The sequence below is a fragment of the Eucalyptus grandis genome, chromosome 7 (assembly GCF_016545825.1).
Source record: "Eucalyptus grandis isolate ANBG69807.140 chromosome 7, ASM1654582v1, whole genome shotgun sequence".
Lineage (NCBI taxonomy): Eukaryota > Viridiplantae > Streptophyta > Magnoliopsida > Myrtales > Myrtaceae > Eucalyptus > Eucalyptus grandis.
This window is the reverse complement of record NC_052618.1, coordinates 57,064,211-57,083,389: the sequence shown is the minus strand read 5'-3', so window position 1 is coordinate 57,083,389 and position 19,179 is coordinate 57,064,211. Positions and strand designations below refer to the sequence as shown.

Sequence of the window (19,179 nt, the reverse complement as noted above, 5' to 3'; positions counted from 1 at the left end):
AAAAAAAGAAAAAAAAGAAAAGTGAAAGAAAGCGGTGAGAAAATCGATTTATAAAATTCTCTTCCCTTCACCGACCTCCGCTTCTCCTTCCCCACTCTCGATGCTTCCGGCGAAGTTGTTGGATAGGCAGAGACCGCGCGACCTCGAGAGCTCGAGGAGGATTTCGGATTAGGACGGCCGCCGGCCTCTCCCGTCCTCTCTCATGGCTTCCGGTGAGAAAATCGTTCCGTCGAATTCGACGTTCGTTCATTCCGTCTCTCGATTTTCTCCTCGGGCTTTTCCTCGGTTTGATCTGTCGTGCGCGCGCGCGTTCCGCCGCTCGCGGAATGTCGGTACGGACGACGTCGAGTGCTCCGCGGTTCGCGTGTTGGCGGCGCGACTCTCTCTCGACGATGTACGGTGGACGGACGGAGTGCGTGGTTTCGTCGTCCGGCGATTGATCTGAGTTTTCTCTAGCCGAGGGAGGACCATTTCCATTTCCCCCCTTCCCTTTTCTCGTGCTGACGTCATGTTTGGCGGGAATGACGCGGTCGGGGGGAGTTGTGCGCGTCGATTGTCGTTTTGTCTTCGAAACTTCTGCTCTGTTCGCCCTTTTTTCCGCACTTTCGAAATTCTCGTCATCTAGGAGACAGCGAGAGCTGTCGAGCCGTATTTGCACCGAGCGAAGCCTGCTGATATGATCCGTATGGCCATCCCGCATTGAGTGGGGCGAGGCTCCGTCGGCCTTCTTCGTCGGAGCTGCGTTGATTACCCGCGAGCAAGTTCTTGGTGACAAGGCGGGTGCTTTCTGGGATTTTGTTGGTTGTTCCCGAGTAATGAATCGTCCTCTTGCTGCAGATTTCGCACTGTCGGTTCCGGCTGAGCTCGAATCGGCTCTGCGGTTGAAGAACGTGCAGTATTTAGTTACCCAAAGACCATGGTTAGGTACTTTTCAGCTGTTCATAATATTTCCAGGTGCTTTCTCGGCTCAATTGCTGCATGGGGAATTGATATGGTGTCTTATTGATACTTCTGTTCCAGATCTTTATGGAATACATGTCAGACCGGTTGCTCCATTTGGGAGTGTGAGTAGGAAACCCTATGTGGATCCAGCCCCGATCCATCGTTGCCTCCCTGATGAGCTTCTTCATGAGGTATTGCAATTTAATCCTAGAAAGCTATGGTTTTTTATATGGTGGGGAAAAGAAGTGTGATCCTAAGCCAGAATTGTATTATATAATCTTTTTGTGTGTGCGTGAATCAGTGAAGAAGGGTGATTGGTTTGTGTGCATCTAGACTAAGAGCCTCAGAATCATTTGACAGGCTCATAACATATGGACTTTTATGTTCCTACGGCCCACTAAAAAATGCAAAGTTTCTGATCAATGATAATTCACTAGATTTACCATGTATCAAGAAATTCATTTCTTTCATGTTTCTATTATATCAAATGTCAAAATTCTCTCAATGTTTTGCTATTCTTGCTGTAGTTAACCAATTGAACTGTAGACAGAGCAATTTTTTTTTTCCCTACCAAATGGAACCACCAGAGCTGGATAGTATATGTGGAATGAGTACAAGGTGTATTTTGTATATAAATAAATGTTTAGTTGATACAGAAAATATAGGTCAGATTCTCTTTTTCCTAGTGCCCACACTTGGGTATTATCGGTGAGAAGGCTTCATGGTTTTTTCTGGTCATACATTGGGAGCTTTGCAGCAAGCACCATATGATATATGATTGCTGGTCTTTATTAGGTTACCTTGAAAACAAGTTGAGCACATGGTGAAATCCCAGGACTCTGAAGTTTGACATCCTGTGCTCATTCATTGAAGTTGGTGTAGGCATAATGATAATCATGTTCTATTGTCAATATAAACATGAATTCACAGAGTTTATGCATATAAACATAAAGGCACTGTAGATTGTTTGCTTCAGGTTACTTTGTTTCTTGGTAGGACAATTTTGTGGCATTCGATATCTTGTAGAGGTAAGCGATGGTGAATCTGGATCAACTTGCTACCGCCGATATAATGGCCAAAAGAACTATACCTTTTCTTTTTCTCCTTTGACAAGTCCAAATAACTTCATCTACTACTGTATGACATCAAATTGCATGATAATTACATAATACAATGCAGCGACTGTCCTAGAGAGTATTTATATGAAGGTTATTTTGCAGGTCTTTGCGCGATTAGCTCCATATGACTTAGGAAGGGCTTCTTGTGTGTGTAGAAAATGGAGGTACAGCATTCGGAACCCCATATTTTGGCGTAATGCATGCTTGAAGGCTTGGCAGGTAAATTTCCAGTACTTTTTATTATTGTTCATCATTTATTATTGTTCATCTCTATGAACTATCATCCGATGCTTAAATTGTTTATTTGATGCCCCACTAATGAAGGTCTCGGGAGTTGTGGAAAATTACAAGATTTTGCAGAAAAAATACGCAGGCTCTTGGAGGAAGATGTGGCTTGACAGACCAAGGGTTCGTACTGATGGTAAGTCATCCTTTTGAGTTGGAGCTCTTGTGGAGCATTGTAAAATAACTTTGAAATGGTACAAAGGGTCAGAGGTTGAATTTAGTCATCATAGCTTGTGTCTTTCTACTGTTGTGCATTTGCATGAATCAACACTGAGGAAAGAAAGATATTTGATCAGACTAATGGATAAATCATTGGCAGGGTAAGTGACATGGATTGGTATAGTGAAGGATGCAAGAATGTTGTATATCGTGGTATCAAGTAGTCTGCAAAAGTTGTGACTACTTCATTCTGTGTAATCCCCAATAACCTCTTCCGAAAATCTATATCTCAACAGAAAGCTGCAAATGCATGCCTTTTTGTTTTGAAGGTTGCTCATATTACCTTGGGATTATCAAGCATTGACTTTCCACTCTAATTGAAAGTTTTTAATTGTTGAGGTTAGATATGTCGAAAATGCTGTCTTCATCCTTGTGCTCAATGTCCAGCCAGCTGCCACTCTGGACTTGGCAAAACAGTGTGAGCTCTAGCTAGCTTCTCTAAGTGTAAACTAATGAAGAAATCACTTAGTCAATTATATATAGTTTCGGGTAAATGCTTGGGTTGGACCAATCCATATATTCCACTTATGTTCAATTTTTGGGAGACATGTTAAAGTATTTATAGTGTTGGGTAAATGCTTGGGTTGAGACCAATCCATATATTCCCCTTCACCTAGTACAAGATATAGGTTCAACTCTTAATAACCATCTTCCCAAATTTGTGAAACAGAAAGAAAAGAGGGAAGGATGCGTAAGTTGGGCAATGTGGTGGGTCCTCAATTTTGCCCGAGCATCACATTGGTCAGATTTGACCTGTGATTAACTAACTTGAGTTCAAATGTGAATTCATCTTAAAATTCAGATATGATCCTTTATGCAGTTACTGTTTGTGTTCCTCTGATAACGCAAGTTTCTTTTAGCATCCATTGGTGTTCAAGATTGTATCTTAGTGTATTTGATTTTCATCAATAAAATAACCAGCGCTTGTTGCAGAACATTGCTTAATATTCCGTATCTTTGCCAAATTTACATTTGGAGCATATTTAATGGGTGTTTTTGCTCTCAATTTGTTTTAATGGGTAGGATGCATTTTCTAATAAATTTAAGTATTTCTTTTGACTCTTGAGAAAATCAAATGAAATCCTGATCTTTGTATTTCAGGTCTGTATGTCAGTAGAAATACCTACATTCGTACTGGAGTTGCTGAGTGGACGGTTACCAACCCAGTGCATTTGGTATGTATTCAAGTTTTTGCTTATATTTTATGCACCAATGAGTTTAAGCATCTTATTATGCAAAGTAAAGACTTGGAAGCAGAAGCAAGTTTACTTGGGGAACTCCAGATAATTTGGTCAAGCAAGCTTCTAGGCTCCCAGTTTATGTGACCATCATGTTCCTTAGAAGGATCTCTGAATTGTTGAGAGGGTTGAGCCTATCGATAGAACATTCATTTTGTGCTTTACTTAATGGTATCATGATGTGCTTGTGCTTGCTTCTTTTATCTGATCACGCGCAGTTTGTCATGTGACTTGACTAGCCCGATTTTAGTCTATGCTTACATGATTGAAAGGGAAAAGCAGTGGACTAAGTGTGATCTTTGAGATGGAACTTGTGCTGAACAGGATCTGGCGATCATGAACTTTGCTAATCTAGAAAATTTTAACCATGGAAATTTGCCAATTAAATATTCAAGTCCGCTAAAAGGCGGATGCTGAGCCTAGCACACTAACCTCAAAACACTACTCGACTTTAGAACTGCAGAACTGGGGTCTTATGGAAAAGTTAAAACCACGGGGGTATCGTTGGGGCATGAAGCCCAAAAGGAGGGGGAAGTGCACTCAAAAGTAGTTCCTTCTATGCTAATGGAGCTAATGATTAACAACATGCACTCAGTGGAGTTCATACTATGCTAATTAAGCTAATTACCAACACAATGTGCACTTGTATGCATTCCTGTATGCTGTATTCATCACTGAGCGTACCATTATACCTGAACCTTCATATTACACTGATTGTAATAGGCATTATCAAGGGCTTTGGTACTTGTTTCCCTAGGGATCAAATCATTGCTCTAACCAGTAAACCCATTTTGCATGTGATCCTTCTTGTGATACTAATAATTTCCTTTACATGTTTCAGGTCTGTTATTTCCGTTATATAAGATTCTTTCCTTCGGGGAGGTTTCTTTACAAGGTTATTAACAAATTGATTGTTGCGTGTAAATACTGAACTTTTGCTTTGAGCGGGTGTGTGTGTGAGAGCAAAAGGTCGTATCTGATAAACTCTGTGTTCATCTTTAATTATCAGAATTCCTCTCAAAAAGTGAAAGACGTTGCAAAATCCATGAACTTTCGTGCATCTAAAACGGATTCTGTTTTCGGCGGCCACTACACATTGTCTGATGACAAGGTTCGGTTTTGTTATTTCCTTTTTGCATTTATGAAAAAAATATTTTGTCTCAGGGAGGGAGTGAGGGAGGGGCTTGTTTTGAATTTTTTTTTTTTTTTGGGTGTGCTTCTGCTCACCTGGTAGTCATTTGCTAATGGCAGGTTGAAGCTGCTCTTTTGTATCCGGGCACGCGGCCTACAGTTTTAAGAATCCGACTAAGGTACTTTTTGTGGTGGGCTAACATCACCTTCATTCTAAGATCTTTATATATTCTTTTGGGTAACATGAGAATCAATTTTTGTTCATATCAGGTATATGGTTATGAACAGCCTAAAATATTTTCATGCCAGAGATGATGATTTATGAATTCATGAAATTAGTTCTTTTTCTTTGCATACTTGCCTATCTTTCACTTCCCTAAACTCCTTTAGTACTAGATAAATAATGGTATAAATGGGAAGTGGACTGAAGATGCAGAAGTTAACTGAACTGGCATCACATCCTTAGGACAATATAACATTTCCAGTTTTGTTCCATGAGTAAGTCGTGATGTTCCTGACTCCATTGCGTCCTCCCTCCTGCTTTCCCTTCTTGTTAAGACCCAAGAAATAAGGGCATGGAAAAAAGATCCAGGTGGTGCTTAGCTTGAGACTCTGAAGGAAGAATGAATCCTCTCTTGTTTTCTTGATGAGGCTGCTGAAATATTTCATCTTATAGGTTGAGAGGAACAACTGCAGGGGCCAACAACAGAATGGATATGCTATCCCTCGTTACAAGTGGAGTGAACGATAATGAGTTCCAGGGCGATGGAGAAGCAATCCTTGGAGTGGTTGAAGGGTGGCAGGATGATGAAACTCACAATCCAGATGTTCCTGCCATATTGCACAAGAGGGGTCTAACCCCTTTGTCTTTGTTCCGTTTGAAGAGGTGAGTGCTCCGTACTGGATATCCCACCTATCCAAAAGTTGACCCAGTTGAAAAGTTGTATATTTCTGAGAAGTTGCTCCTAGGTTCTCTTTATTATGGTAGCAATCGAGTTAAAGAGAGTAAGACAGAAGCAGTTGATACACGGAAATATTGTTAGATTGATGAGCTTTACCTGATGCTCTCCTACTTGTTAGGCCTATAATATCTTGCGAAAAAGCAAACAATGAAACAAACCATATATAGTTAGAAATAAGTCAAAAGTGTATCCGGGAACTTGCCTAGTAGCTCAACAAACAATCTCCCTGCAGCTGCAGGATGTTTTCTGAGATATACCGACATAGGTAAATAAAGATCGTTTGTCCCATCATCTAATTCAGGGGGATGAACTGAAACTTCAGTTGACTTAGCAATAATTAATAAAAAAGAAGTGCAAACTTTGATTGGTTGTGAAAGATATGCATCCTTACATGCCTTTGTACGAAGTGCATCATATTAACTTCTCTACTATCAGCTGAATATCTCTTTACATTTGCCTTTTTAGTACAAATTGATCACGATTTATTTGAATGCTTACCATATCTCCCCCCCCCCCACCCCTTCTTTCCCTTTTCTCTTTCCTTGGATCTAAGCAAGTTTTTTTCAATGAAGTGGATGATTCTTTTTTGCCTTTGATTCATGTGCTTGACGTATATTTACACTGTACCCAGGTGGAGAAATCAGTTCTTAATCTTCCGGTCGATAAGATGGATTTCTTCGTACCTGGCTGACAATAAAACTGTGGTTCTCAATAGGCATTTGCGCTTTGTTTTGTGTTTCTGTAAATAATCCTGCAAGCAAGTTGGGCATATTCATACATGGTCCTAAAATATGTGTTCTTTCTTCTCTCTGTCGCCACACTGTAAGATAAGATAAGGTCTGTTGGTGTTGTCTCGTCATGGAATATTTCTTGTTTCCCCTGTTGGGGATTTGGGGGCAATTGTCATGCTTTTTATACAGCAGTTCGATTTGAAAGAATTTGCCAAATAATTGTGATTGCCATTAGTATTTTCCATAATGCAGAAGGAAGGTCTGTACATCGTGAATGCTCCTCTTAGTCCTGATGTTTGTTCAGAGTTCTGCACGACAGCTCTAGTTTGTGCTCTGCCGGGGATTTTGCTCCTTCTGCTGGAGAGATTAATTGCGAAAATGGGAAAGGTTGCATTATCGTTAAGCCTAATAACAATCCTTATGTTGAGATAGTGTAATTCTCCGTGATTATAGCCGGATGCCAGAAGAAATCTGCCGTTTGCTGCCGAAAAACAAGAAAGGTTTTCTTAACCGTGGCGGACTGATAGTACCAAATAATTTGAGGGGTTGAAATTTCCGGACCAGGGAAACCTTAATATTATGACTTAATGATGTACCAATACTTATGACCCCAAAAAAAATAAAAAATGTACCAATACAATGGAGAAAGACGATATGCAGACAAGGGAATCCCGACCACAGAAAATACTTCTCCAGCTATTTCCGCAGTGCGCCATTTATAGTGACGTTCTTTAAGGAAGGTAGCTACTAGCCAGGGCAGGAGTCTGGTAATAATGATATCGGGTCTCGGCCTCCCTGCTTTCTTGGGTTTTTAGGCTTTCTACCATCCCTCTTCCTTCTCTACTGTGGCAGTTGGAATCCCAAAGTCGACAAAGTCCGGAATGGGGCTCTGTGAATCTGGCACTCGGTCACCTTTCTCTGTGATGTTACTAGGACTTCCTTGATTTCTATGTACTTGCCGCACCTATGCCTTCTTCCACGGAATCCGGAGTTTTCCCGTGTGTCGCAATGATATGGTCGGCATGTTGAACGAGGGCCTATGCTGTTGTCCAAAAGCACTCGAATGAAGTCTAGGGAATTAAATATTTGATAATGACCGGCTCGTCCTTAGCTGGTTTCGAGCTTCTTCTCTTTTTCCTGAGTTTGGTTGGGTTTCAAAGTCCGTCCTGAAACCAACCCCCTTTATTTGTTTTATTTTTGCCTCGTCGTTGAGCGGTCCTTTCGTCAAGGAATTTGATCAAAACTTTTTGGCTCCTGATTTCCTCCATTTTAAATCTGATTGACCTGATTCTCGATACGTTGGAAAGCTCATGACTTGAATTTTATGAGAAACGATTTTCAAAATCACGAGTGTATTGACATCATCGAGATTGGGTAACGGTGAATAATTCGAGATCAAACTGTTTGATTTGATAAAATCAGGCAAACTTAGGAAGCTCCAATTATTCCATTTGATCAAATTTTTAGTGAAAATTTAGTCACGCGATTCAATATAGAATCATGTGCCTACAAGAGTTGTTGCCCGATCTTGCCCATTAAGAAAAAATGTCATAATTGTGTGGGTTGGACGGAGGTCAAATAGAGCCATATAATCATAAGCCATTGTTCGGACTCCCCCAAATTTTCATTTCAGCCCTTGTGATTGTCGGTGGACCCATGTGCCGCCAAATTTGTGGGTCGCTAATCACCCGATCTAATACACATCTAAACCAACCATTTGGCAAGGTGAAAAAGACGTCATTAGAGTGCTTTTGCAGCAAGTCCTTTTTCTTGCTCAAAAGCTCATTTTGAAAGATCCAATGAATTTCTAACTTTTGATCAAAGCATCAAGTAAGACTTAACCACATCAAATATGGTAACCCAATAATTTGCATCATCTTTCACGAAATCATGAAGCGAAAAGATGTCTTGACTTTTGACGCATTTTGAAGATAATGAAAATATATTCGTACACTTATAGATGGACTGAACAGCTAATCTTACCATTCATCGTAGAATGAAGAAAAAAGAAAGCATTTGCTGGGGGCAAAATTGGGCACTCGATCCTGCACGGTTGCTCCCGTCGGTATTGCGACAAATCCTCAATCGTTAATGTCCAAAAGTTGAGATACGCGTCGACGGTTGAGATAAGACGGGGACGCTCGAAGACAGACGGCATCGTGCGGGACAGGACACCTCCGTGCAGAGCGCTGGATCGTGCACCGTTCGATGACGGATCGAGACGCTCCTCCCCTCGCTCCCTCGCTCGCTCGCACATCTCCAGAAAATGCAGGCTCCAACGCACGCCTATGGAACAGAGCGCACGCCACCTCCGAGCGCGTCCAGCTTCGCGAGCGAGCAAGAGAGAGAGAGAGAGAGAGATTCCTCTCTAACCATGCGATGCGTCTTCGTCTTCTTCTTCTTCTCGTAGGGGCCCCACCTACGTGCTTTTCGCTTCTTTGCCTTCCGTTCTACAAACAGACAGGCAGTAAAATAATGCGGAAAAAAGCTGCCAGAAACACCCACCGGGGTCAATAACACAACGCGGTGCGAGAGAACAGAGAACAGAACAGAGTACGCTCCACCCACTAACCGAACCTCCTTAAAAATCGTTGATTTATCATTTAAGCCATAGGCTGTGATGCACGGGCGGGAATTAGGGGCAGCTCCTTTAAATTCAAACCCAAAACAAATGATTCTTTTTATTTGAATGTGAAGCAAGCAAGCACCCAAAAGCTGAAAAAGTGGGGGGGTTTTTTCTTTCTCTTTGTTTTTTGCATTATCTCTCTCTGGGTGTCGCTCCCTCTGGTTTGCCTTCCCCATCACATGGCCTCTCCTTCTTGATTTCTGCATTTTCATGGGGAACCACCGAATTATCTGCTGCTGCTTTTCGTGGGTTCCTCCTCGCTCGCAAATCTATCTGTAAACGAGTCAACTGACATTCTAAAGGGGGTTCTTGCAGTTGCAGAGTTCTTTATTTTATTCGGGGGGGCGCTCTGCATTATCTTGTAACTCACGTCTGAGCCAGCGCCATCATTTTCGGGGGGCTTCTTTATCCGATTAGTTAATTGCCCCCCGACTGATCTCTCTGGGTCGTTGTTGATTCCAGTCAAAGGTACTCGCTTTTTTAGCCTTTTCTGCTCCTGCATTCTTCCGACTGTTTGTTCGTTTTTTCCTTTAATGGGGCGCAGCGGTGTTCATTTCCTAGATGTGCTTCTGGGTTCTGGGAAGTTAACAGGGGAGCTTTGGAGGTTGATGCCTGGCTGGCCATTGAAGTAGAGAGAGAGAGAGAGCGTGCTTGGGAATGGGCGTTTAGGGTTTTTGCACTCCTTGTTCTCTTGTTCTTGTAAAGGCCTCTGGGATCTTGTTTTCTCATGCAAGACGATCTTGAAAATGGTTGCTCTTAGCAGGTGAATAGTGCCCATCTTTGATTCTGCTCAGTTAGGCTTTCCTTGTATTTCCTGCGCTGGAGCTAGCGACTGGCTTAACAAATATTTTCAGCAAAGGGCACTCCCCCAGTGGCTAACCAATAAAAATCTTTTCTTTATGGGCTAACTGAAGCTGGATAGATATTATCTTGCATTGGACTTTGTTATGTGGCTAGTCTTTCAATATGATCAGTGTTTAGTAAATTACGGGGGAATCTTTTGTGCCTTTTATCATTAGTTTGCTTTTCTTTCTTCTTCTTTTTTTCTTTTTTTTTTTTGGTGGGGGGCTAAAGAGGTTGAATTTGAGCTTAGGTGAGATAATGACGGCTTGAGGGCTAGTTCAAAAGGATGTCCTTTCGTGATTGTACTGGAAAGATTGTAGATTCCATAATGGATGTTGCAAAATTGCAAATTAATGCAGATTTGACCTGCCTGTGTAGTGCTAATTGACTAAAGGCAGGCGTGATGGAAAAGCGAAAATGGCTGTGGAAGAGGAAATCCTCTGATAAGAGCCCTGGTGATAGCGAGAGTTCAGAATCAATTTCTTCCCCTTCTGAGAAAGACTCTGATGGTCAGGTTGGGATCGCATCCATCTTCTGCACATTTTTCAGCTCGATACTCTCTCTTTTGTAGGCGTTGCTAGTTCTTTTTATTTTTCTGGTGCCAAGGTTGGATTTCCCAGTACTTGACCGATTAAAACCGCAGTAACCAAGTGCAGGGCCTGTTTTTTCATATTTCTTAATTAGCTTGTCATGAAATGTTTAGGTCGTTGGAGTTCCCAAGATAATGGTGTTATGTCTTCCCAGTCTTCGTATCAAATTGCTCTATGCAAGTTCTACTACCGCAGATTGGAGATAGTCGCACAATTTCTATCTTTTTCTAGTCGTTACAGATTTTTGACTATGTTTCTTTGGAAGTAATAATGTTCACATAAATATCTGGATTCTAGACATGCATTCAATTGTCTGGTCAGCTACAAACGTCGATCCTTCTGGTATGGTTGAGTAAGACTGTTGAGATATATAGATGATGAGAGCTTTGCCCTGCTGTTAATCTTAGCTTCACTGTGACAATAGAAACTGTACTCTCTATACTGGAAGTGCTTTGTTAGTTGACATGGCATCTTTCCGATTATGTTATCTGATTTCCTCGGTGAATAAATCTGGCCACTTTTAGCTTAGAGGTGAGAAACAGTCTCACTTGTTGGGGTTCACTTGGTAACAAATCTACATGTAATTGTGCTGTATGATTATTTATTAATAGCTTTCAGTAAAACTGCCAATCATAGACCAAAACTGCTGGTAGTGTGAAGTCTAAAGTATTTAATGACATGTGCTTTTTCCTAAAGATATAATTATGTTGTACGACATCGGATATGATGCATCAGATTCCATATCAACTAATGACTAGGAGAAGTAGTAAGGATATTGCCCATCGGAGTGCATGTGAATGCGGCTCCTCTCGCACCTTTGCTTGAACAAGCTGCAGTTTGCTATATGATTAATCGAGCCATGCACTTTTGCTTGAACTGTTCTACATTCGTTGGAGTCATAAGTGCTGTCTTCTGTCAAACTTGCTCATCCCTATAGAATTAATGATTGTTGCTCTAATTTTTCAAAGCAGGAAGCATCAAAGGCATCTCCTAGTCATGACAGTCATTTCCCTGAAGTCATGTCTAGAGCTGGAATGGCTGAAAATGATGTCAATGAAGTCATGAGGAGTTTGACAGAGAAACTGTCAGCTGCACTGGTGAATGTAAGTGCCAAAGAGGATTTGGTAAAACAGCATGCTAAAGTAGCCGAAGAAGCTGTTGCAGGTACCAATAAGTACTTGTACAGTTTTTCCTGCAATTTTCTACATCATTCACATTTTCCATCTGATTTTTTACTTGTAAGTTATGCTTTATTTCAAATATATGTAATAACTGTTAAATATGTACAGGCTGGGAAAAGGCTGAAAATGAAGCGGCAATTCTTAAGGAAAGACTAGAGGTCGCAATACAGCAGAAGAAATCATTAGAGGATAGGGTGAGTCACCTTGATGGGGCCCTAAAGGAATGTGTTAGGCAGTTAAGACAAGGTAGAGAGGAGCAGGAGCATAAGATTCATGAAGCTGTAGTGAAGACTACAAAGGAATGGGAGTTGACCAAAACCGAACTTGAGAATCAAATTCTCAAGTTCCAAAAGAAAGTGGATGCCTTGGAAAATCAACCTCCTGCAGATGCAGATCCTTATCTTTACCAAAAGCTTGAGCTTTTGGAGCGAGAGAATTCTTCTCTCAGGTGCGAGCTCCAACAACAAAATGAAGAGTTAGAGATTAGGACAATTGAGAGGGACTTGAGCACCCAGGCAGCAGAAGCAGCAAGCAAGCAACATCTCGAGAGCATAAAGAGAGTTGCCAAACTTGAGGCTGAGTGCCGGAAGCTAAGAATTATGGCTACTAAGTCACCCTCAGGTGCTGATAATAGATCTGCTGCTGCTTCATCAATATATGTCGAATCTTTAACAGATAGTCAATCAGACAATGGCGATCGGCTTAATATGGTGGAAATGAGTAATGTGGAGACTGAAAAAAGTGAGGTAGGCCGCTCTGACACATGGCCATCAGCCCAAATTGCTGAACTCAATCGGTTCAAAAGTGAAAAAGGTGTTAACAGAACTTCTGTTGAGATAGACCTTATGGATGATTTCCTTGAGATGGAACAGCTTGCTGCCTTACCTGAGGTTAGCAGAGAAGGATCAGAAGCAGTTCCAAAGGAGAGCATTGATGCTGGAAGCTCTCTTAAAGAGGAACTTAATATTGCTCTCAATCTTATAGCAGAACTGGAAAAGAAACTAGAGAAGCTGGAAAAGGAGAAAGGTGAACTCCACATGGCACTAGCTGAGAGCCAAATCTCTATTAATGCATCAGAGCTTCAGCTCAGAGCAGAACTTGACGCGATGACTAACCGTACAATCGAATTGGAAACAAAGAAAGAGCAGCTGGAAAAGGAGAAAGCTGATCTCCAGATTGCTCTAGCTGAGAGAGAGATCTCTATAAATGCATCAGAGGTTCAGCTGAAGGCAGAGCTTGATGCAGCCATTAATCATATGATTGAATTGGAAGCAACGAAAGAGCAGCTTGAAAAAGAGAAGGCTGAACTCCAGATGGCTCTAGCTGAGAGCCAAATCTACATTAATGCATCAGAGATTCAGCTGAGGGCAGAACTTGATGCAGCGACCGGTTGTACAATAGAATTGGAAGCGAAGAGAGAGCAGCTGGAAAAGGAGAAAGATGAGTTGCGTTTGGCTCTAACTGCAAGTGGCGACTCTCTTGAGGCATTGGAGCTAAAGCTGAGAGAGGCTCTGTTGAAGATAGAAGAGCTACAAAAGGAGCTACATATGGCCAATGAGGAGAAGCAAGCCATAGAGTCTCAACTGAGGAAACTGGAAACAGAAGCTCAGGTGAAGGACACTAAGGTTAGTGCATTGGAGGAAGAAGTGAAGAAGGAGAGAGCATTGTTTGACGAACTTACAATCAAGTGTGAAGAAATGGAGGAAGAGTTAGAAAGAAAAAAAGAGGAGCTTGATTCCCAGGAAATTGCAAGCTCAAATGGCCAACCAAAGGTAAAGCAGGTGGGTTTCATTTATTTTTTCAACCAGATATTTTTAAGCCTTGAGGGCACTTGTTTAGGCCGCTTAATGGTGCTTTGAAAATGAAAAGGTATCAAGTGGGGTTCATTGTTTTTTTATTTTCTTCTTTCCATGTTAGTGTACTTATCTTAATTTTAATACAGAGTCTTGGAAGGATAATCTGTATTGATCATGACAAAGGACTTTGTTAATTGGTCTACTGAAACTCTACCGGGCATATCAAACTAAATATTGACAATACCATTTTAATGGTGGCTCTGTGACGTTTTAGGAGGATTTAGATGTGGCCGCGGGAAGACTTTCAGACTGCCAGAAGACAATAGTGTCTCTCAGAAAGCAGTTGGAATCTCTGGCAACACTTGAAGACTTCCTTATTGATACAACCAACATACCAGAATTCACTGCGGGCGGATCTATTGTTCCCAGAACCAATGGAGAGATGTGGAGGCTGCATTCGAACGGAACTTTTTCGCCTAAACGAGATGCCAGTTCTCTCAAAATGCCAGGTGACAGTACGTGTCCTTCATTAAATCCAAGTGATACTGCAAAGCCACCAGCATCTTCATTGTCGTCAGTTTCATCTGCCATGCCATTGGCTCAAGTCAGCTCAGAGAAGAATCGAAATGGATTTGCTAAATTCTTCTCCCGAACAAAAAATGGAATTCAGCTGGAAATCTAGGAAGATGGAGGAAAGGTTAGAACTTCGGTACGATAGTTTCAAGACAACAGTTGCAAGTTTTGGGTCCTTTGGGATTGGCTAACTTTTGCTGTTAGCCACATTTAAATGTTTTATATCATTGCTTCATTGATACGTGAAGGGCTTCATTGATACGTGAAGGGTATCTTCAGCAGGAGAAGTAGATGTGAAGTGTGAGTGATCTGTTTTAGAGTAGATGTGAAGTGTGAGTGATCTGTTTTAGTGCTGTTGTTTTGCTATTTCTGTTGGCCAATTTTTTGTGTCAGCCTATACCCCACTCTGATGGGCGATTGTATCTGGTTGGTGACTCAGGCGTATATATCAGAATTAGACAGCTTATGATAGTTTTCGTCGTGTGTTGTCAAATGGCCTTTCTGGTGTTACGCCATATAAAAATGTAAAAGGTGAGGGAGACAACTATATGATAGTGGAATGGTCTGCAGATGACCCAATATTTTTTTCTGAAAAATGCTAAGGACTAGTAATGCGGCGGATCATTGTCTGAGTGCTGAATGCGGTCCGCCTATCGAGCATGCACACTTGTTTTTTAATCACATCAGCTATTAAGCTAATCTCTTAGATCTGTCTTAGTATAAGCTAATCTCTTAGATCTGTCTTAGTATATCATACTTCCATTAAATAAGAATAAAGCTGCACCAACTCCAGAGTCCATCAGTGTTTCTACTGGAGTCTTTTTCTTGTCAACGATTTTTGAGACAGTCCTCATCTACCTGCATGCGACAGCAGTACCGAAGACGTAGTTGGTTTACCAACGGTAAACTATGATCTAAATAGATTTTACAATGTTCATTACGGTTTTCCAAAAATGCATCAATTTAATATTTCAACACACAAGACAATGTAAAGAATCAGATTTTACAAGATAGAACAAATTTATCTACTCTTGGGCTTGGCAATGGCATTCATACACAGAGACGGTCACTTTTTGAGGTCCACAGCTCTCTTTTAATAAGTCCTGAAGAGATTGATGCCAAGACTGACATTGAGCAAAGCTCGTTCTGGCCATCCCAAACACAGCAAGGGGTGTGAGCACAGCAAATTTAGGTACTCTTGGGCTTGGCAATGGCATTCAATCACGGCGATGGTTACTCTTGGACGTCCACATCTCTCTCTTAAAAGCACCGAAGAGATCAATACCAAGACCGATATTGAGCATGTTCATTCCAGCCATCCCAAACAAGGCAAGTGGCAACTCAATGCCCTTCTCGAATTTGGAAGCATCTATAATGAGCTTTGCTGTTATGAAAACATGAGCTGCTAGCCTCGCAACAAAGAAGGAGACCCAATTCAGAACCCACTCAATCTTCACAACCACGTTCTTGGCATCGCGAATACCAGCCATTCTCCGTACTTTCCTCATGTGCAGAAATATGGAATGTATCTGTGCCATAAGGAGAGAACAACCACGTTTAGCAATATAAATGAAAGAAACTCAACACGGCTGTGGTTTTTTGCTTTGGCAGTTATCACCAAGTTCTAGCAAACCTAATTTAGAACATGATAGTTTGAACTTTAAAATTTTCTCTCACAGATAGTGCTCGGATTCTACTTGAATGCCAAAAAGTTCTTTGCTCCAAGTCTGAGACTCGCATGCTAATAGCAGACTATTGTGGAGATCGAATATTTCTATTGTGGGTTTGACTTGACCCAAAACTGGGCCTTTAAAAGAACAAAATTTGAGATAGAATTACCCATGGGCATAAAGTAAAACAGATCTTTCAAAGGATTAATAGAAGCTAACCAGAGACAGCTATAGCAAGGAAAAAACATCAGCAGTGTCTAAACAACAAAAGTGAATCGCACAGAAGGAAAAGATACTCAAATTTTCACATGCACATCACGATGCACCTACGTATGCTGTTTGAAATCACATTCACAGAATTCTTGGATTCATTTTACACAGCTGCTCTCAATTCAAACTACTCTTTCCTTTTAGGCTCAATTTCAGCTGCTCTCAAAATTTCACACGTGCATCATGATGCACGACATACATATGCTGGTTGAAATTACATGCACAGAATTCTTGGATTCATTAGACACAGCCGCTCTCAATTTCAGCTACTCTTTCCTTTTGGGCCCAATTTCAGGTAGTTTCAATTTCAGCTAGTTTACCCACTGGTAAGGTAACGATGCATCATTAAGGCAAAGGTTGGATGCTTGGAAAAAAATATCATAGTATGAGACCTTGCAAGATGCGGGATATCAATAAGAAAAAAGGATATCACATAGACCATCATCAATTTCTTTGCATTCACACACATTGTAAACAGCTAACATGACATTCTTGGGCTTATTTACAAGGCATATCCTGTATATACTCACCTAATTTCTTACTACCCCATGGGCCCATTGTGATCTAAATTGGAAAAAGACAGCACACATATAAGGCAGAGAATGTCTAAGTATGTCTAAATTTCAGAAAGAAAGCATACCATACCTCGCAAATGAGGGTCAAGATAAGATAGTTGATGGTCACATTTCGATATAGAGCGAGAGTAAAGCATATGAGGAGTATCAAATGATGCACTAAGATGGAAGGTATCCAACCGCTATATAGTCGGTACTGCAGCATATCCCATTGATCATATGCAAAATAACCACAGGAGAAGCATAATGCCCTGTACGCCCAAGGCCAGGTAGCCCCAACCAACCTTGAATGCTCAAAGATGTCCTTATAACCATCTTTTAGCCACAAATTAAGTAAAATGAAGACCACTGCATAGGAAACAGATATCTATTATGGTCTAATCTATATATGAATAAAACCAAAAAATCAATACAGTGAATGCAGCTGACACTTTACCGGATGTCAAGCATGCAAAACATATAGAAGTCAATAGAAAGTGAGCAGACATCTAGCCTTGAAAAAGAAGAGAAATCTTCAGCATGGAAAAGTTTCAACAAACCTAAGCAATACACCCAAAAGAACATGGACACTTCAATTCACTACAATCAGAGCTAACATGTGCAAAAAAGGATGCTCCAACGAGGCTAGTATTTTAACGGTGCTCTCTCTCTCTCTCTCTCACACACACACACACACACACATCTCTAATTGTCCTCAATTCCTTGATATCTTATCGCCGCTCCCTCAGATGTCCTTATGCTCTTCCATGGAGAGCGAAGTGTCCAAGAAACCAGATACAAGTGAAACCCCTTCCAAAGACTTGTACAATTTCAAGACAATTGAAACTCCAAATTAGAGGAGATTGCACCTACTATTATTCGGAAATCAGTAATTTAGCATTGATCTACTCCTAACAATTCAGTGACAAGGCACTCGACACTATCAGTTTGTTAACTCGCCGAAAACGCCGGAGAAGGACTTAGTCTTTTAGCTTCCACCACACAAGGAAAGGCAGGACAAAAGCAGTGCGAACAGAATACTGCAGAGTGGCTTCTTATGGACCGTGAATTCGCGAATAATGCATGCCAAGAATACTTGGGTACTGGAGATTGCAGTGCAGTTTTTCTAGTAGGAAGATCAAAATGTGAACTTGGACCTGCTGTCATTCAGGTTCTGAATTTCGTCGTAAGATAATCCCGCAAAGCACGTACGGAGATAGAGAGGCAGAGCGTTATAAGTGTCACTGGTATAATTGCCGGTACCCGCTTGCCACCGAACCACCCAATTCAAACGGAACGACAGAACCGGCTCCGACCAACGACGTTAGAAACGAGAGGGCGAGGAAGCCAGAGAGAGAGAGAGAGAACCTGAGGAAGAGGTGACGGTGGCGTGCAGGAGGGAGACGGCGGTGTTGACGAAGAGAGGGTCGCGGGAGACGCGGGACCGGACGACCCAATTGGCGGCCTGGTAGAAGCAGCACCCCGCGAGGACGGACAGCAGCTCCGTCCTCCCGTTGAAGGCTATCTCGAACAGCACCGAGACCAGCCACAGGATCAGCGTCGCCAGGAAGAACGCCCCGGCCCTGTTCTCGCCCCCCACGCGGCCCCTCGTCCTCGCCATTCTCCGGCGCGGCGTCTTTCCTCCCTCGCGAGCGAGCGAGCGCTGCTGCGGAACGGTGCCGGAGGCGGTCGATTCTCGAGAGGTTGTCTTGTCTGGATTTCGACGCCGCACGTCACCACCCCGTAACCCGTGGCCTCTGCTCTAGCCGTGGCCGTACGAATGCGACATGAACAGTATCGTCATCGTCACCGACCCGACCCGACCCGACCCGGATTCCGACGGAGCCGAATCGGATGCTGTCGGCACGCTACGTCTCCCCCGACCACGCTCTAAAGGCCTCACCTATGAAATTAACTCCGTGGGCCTCATTTCCTCAAAATAAAGGGATTTGTTTTCTAAAAATCCTATAACTTGTCGTAAAAAATATAATTGAGTTATAAAATTTACAACAAGATAATTCAGTTTTAAAATTTGTTAAATTGATACAATCAAATTCTATACTTAACATCGCCGATTTGACTAATAGAGAATGTTGATGTGGCATTTTTAAATTAATTTTTTTGTTTTAAAGATGGTCGCCAATCTTGAGCAAGGTTCGACGACTTTTGCCAGGCACAAACAAGGCCTCGTCAACCCTTGCTTTGTGTTGATGAGGCTTGCCCAAATCACAAGCACTTCCCCCATTAGGGCTGGCATGCCCAAATCTAGATGCCTGAGCCTAAAGAGGGTTGCCAGCCCTCCCTAGCCAGGCAAGGATCGGCCACCCTCACTCATGGTTAGAGGTGTTAAACGGGGTGGGTCGGGTCGGGTTTGGGTTCACATTAATGGGTCGACCCAAATTAACCATTAACCCATTTATGACCCATTTATGTTTAATGTAAATTTTTTG

At 42.0% G+C, this 19,179-nt stretch overlaps 3 protein-coding genes across 11 annotated transcripts; 2 read left to right on the top strand and 1 right to left on the bottom strand.

The window, feature by feature from the left end:
• The first annotated feature begins 11 nt into the window (after window positions 1-11).
• Window positions 12-6,860, top strand: LOC104450931 (F-box protein 7). Its single transcript, XM_010065650.2, is given in 12 exon segments — window positions 12-212; window positions 838-924; window positions 1,021-1,133; window positions 2,163-2,279; window positions 2,385-2,481; window positions 3,666-3,739; window positions 4,644-4,697; window positions 4,812-4,913; window positions 5,054-5,112; window positions 5,610-5,791; window positions 5,794-5,819; window positions 6,527-6,860. Coding segments are annotated over 12 exon segments (981 nt in total). The 5' UTR covers window positions 12-202; the 3' UTR covers window positions 6,587-6,860.
• Window positions 6,861-8,667: 1,807 nt separating this feature from the next.
• LOC104450932 (filament-like plant protein 1) lies at window positions 8,668-14,728 on the top strand. 9 transcript variants are annotated; one of them, XM_039317164.1, is made up of 6 exons: window positions 8,669-9,179; window positions 9,568-9,720; window positions 10,474-10,609; window positions 11,654-11,849; window positions 11,975-13,647; window positions 13,937-14,728. In XM_039317164.1, exons 3-6 carry the CDS (start codon window positions 10,499-10,501, stop codon window positions 14,342-14,344), a joined length of 2,388 nt encoding a protein of 795 aa, XP_039173098.1. In that variant the 5' UTR covers window positions 8,669-9,179; window positions 9,568-9,720; window positions 10,474-10,498; the 3' UTR covers window positions 14,345-14,728. The 9 variants fall into 9 exon arrangements, with proteins under 9 accessions (XP_018732022.2, XP_039173098.1, XP_039173097.1 ...); XM_039317163.1 differs by lacking the exon at window positions 8,669-9,179 and adding an exon at window positions 9,814-10,015 and having other exon boundaries at window positions 9,186-9,720; XM_039317165.1 differs by lacking the exon at window positions 8,669-9,179 and adding an exon at window positions 9,814-10,015 and having other exon boundaries at window positions 9,186-9,720; window positions 10,455-10,609.
• Window positions 14,729-15,145: 417 nt separating this feature from the next.
• LOC104450935 (TLC domain-containing protein 2) lies at window positions 15,146-18,507 on the bottom strand. The gene is made up of 3 exons (XM_010065663.3): window positions 18,098-18,507; window positions 16,821-17,098; window positions 15,146-15,764 (listed from the first exon to the last, which is right to left on the bottom strand). Exons 1-3 carry the CDS (start codon window positions 18,348-18,350, stop codon window positions 15,453-15,455), a joined length of 843 nt encoding a protein of 280 aa, XP_010063965.2. The 5' UTR covers window positions 18,351-18,507; the 3' UTR covers window positions 15,146-15,452.
• Window positions 18,508-19,179: the final 672 nt, after the last annotated feature.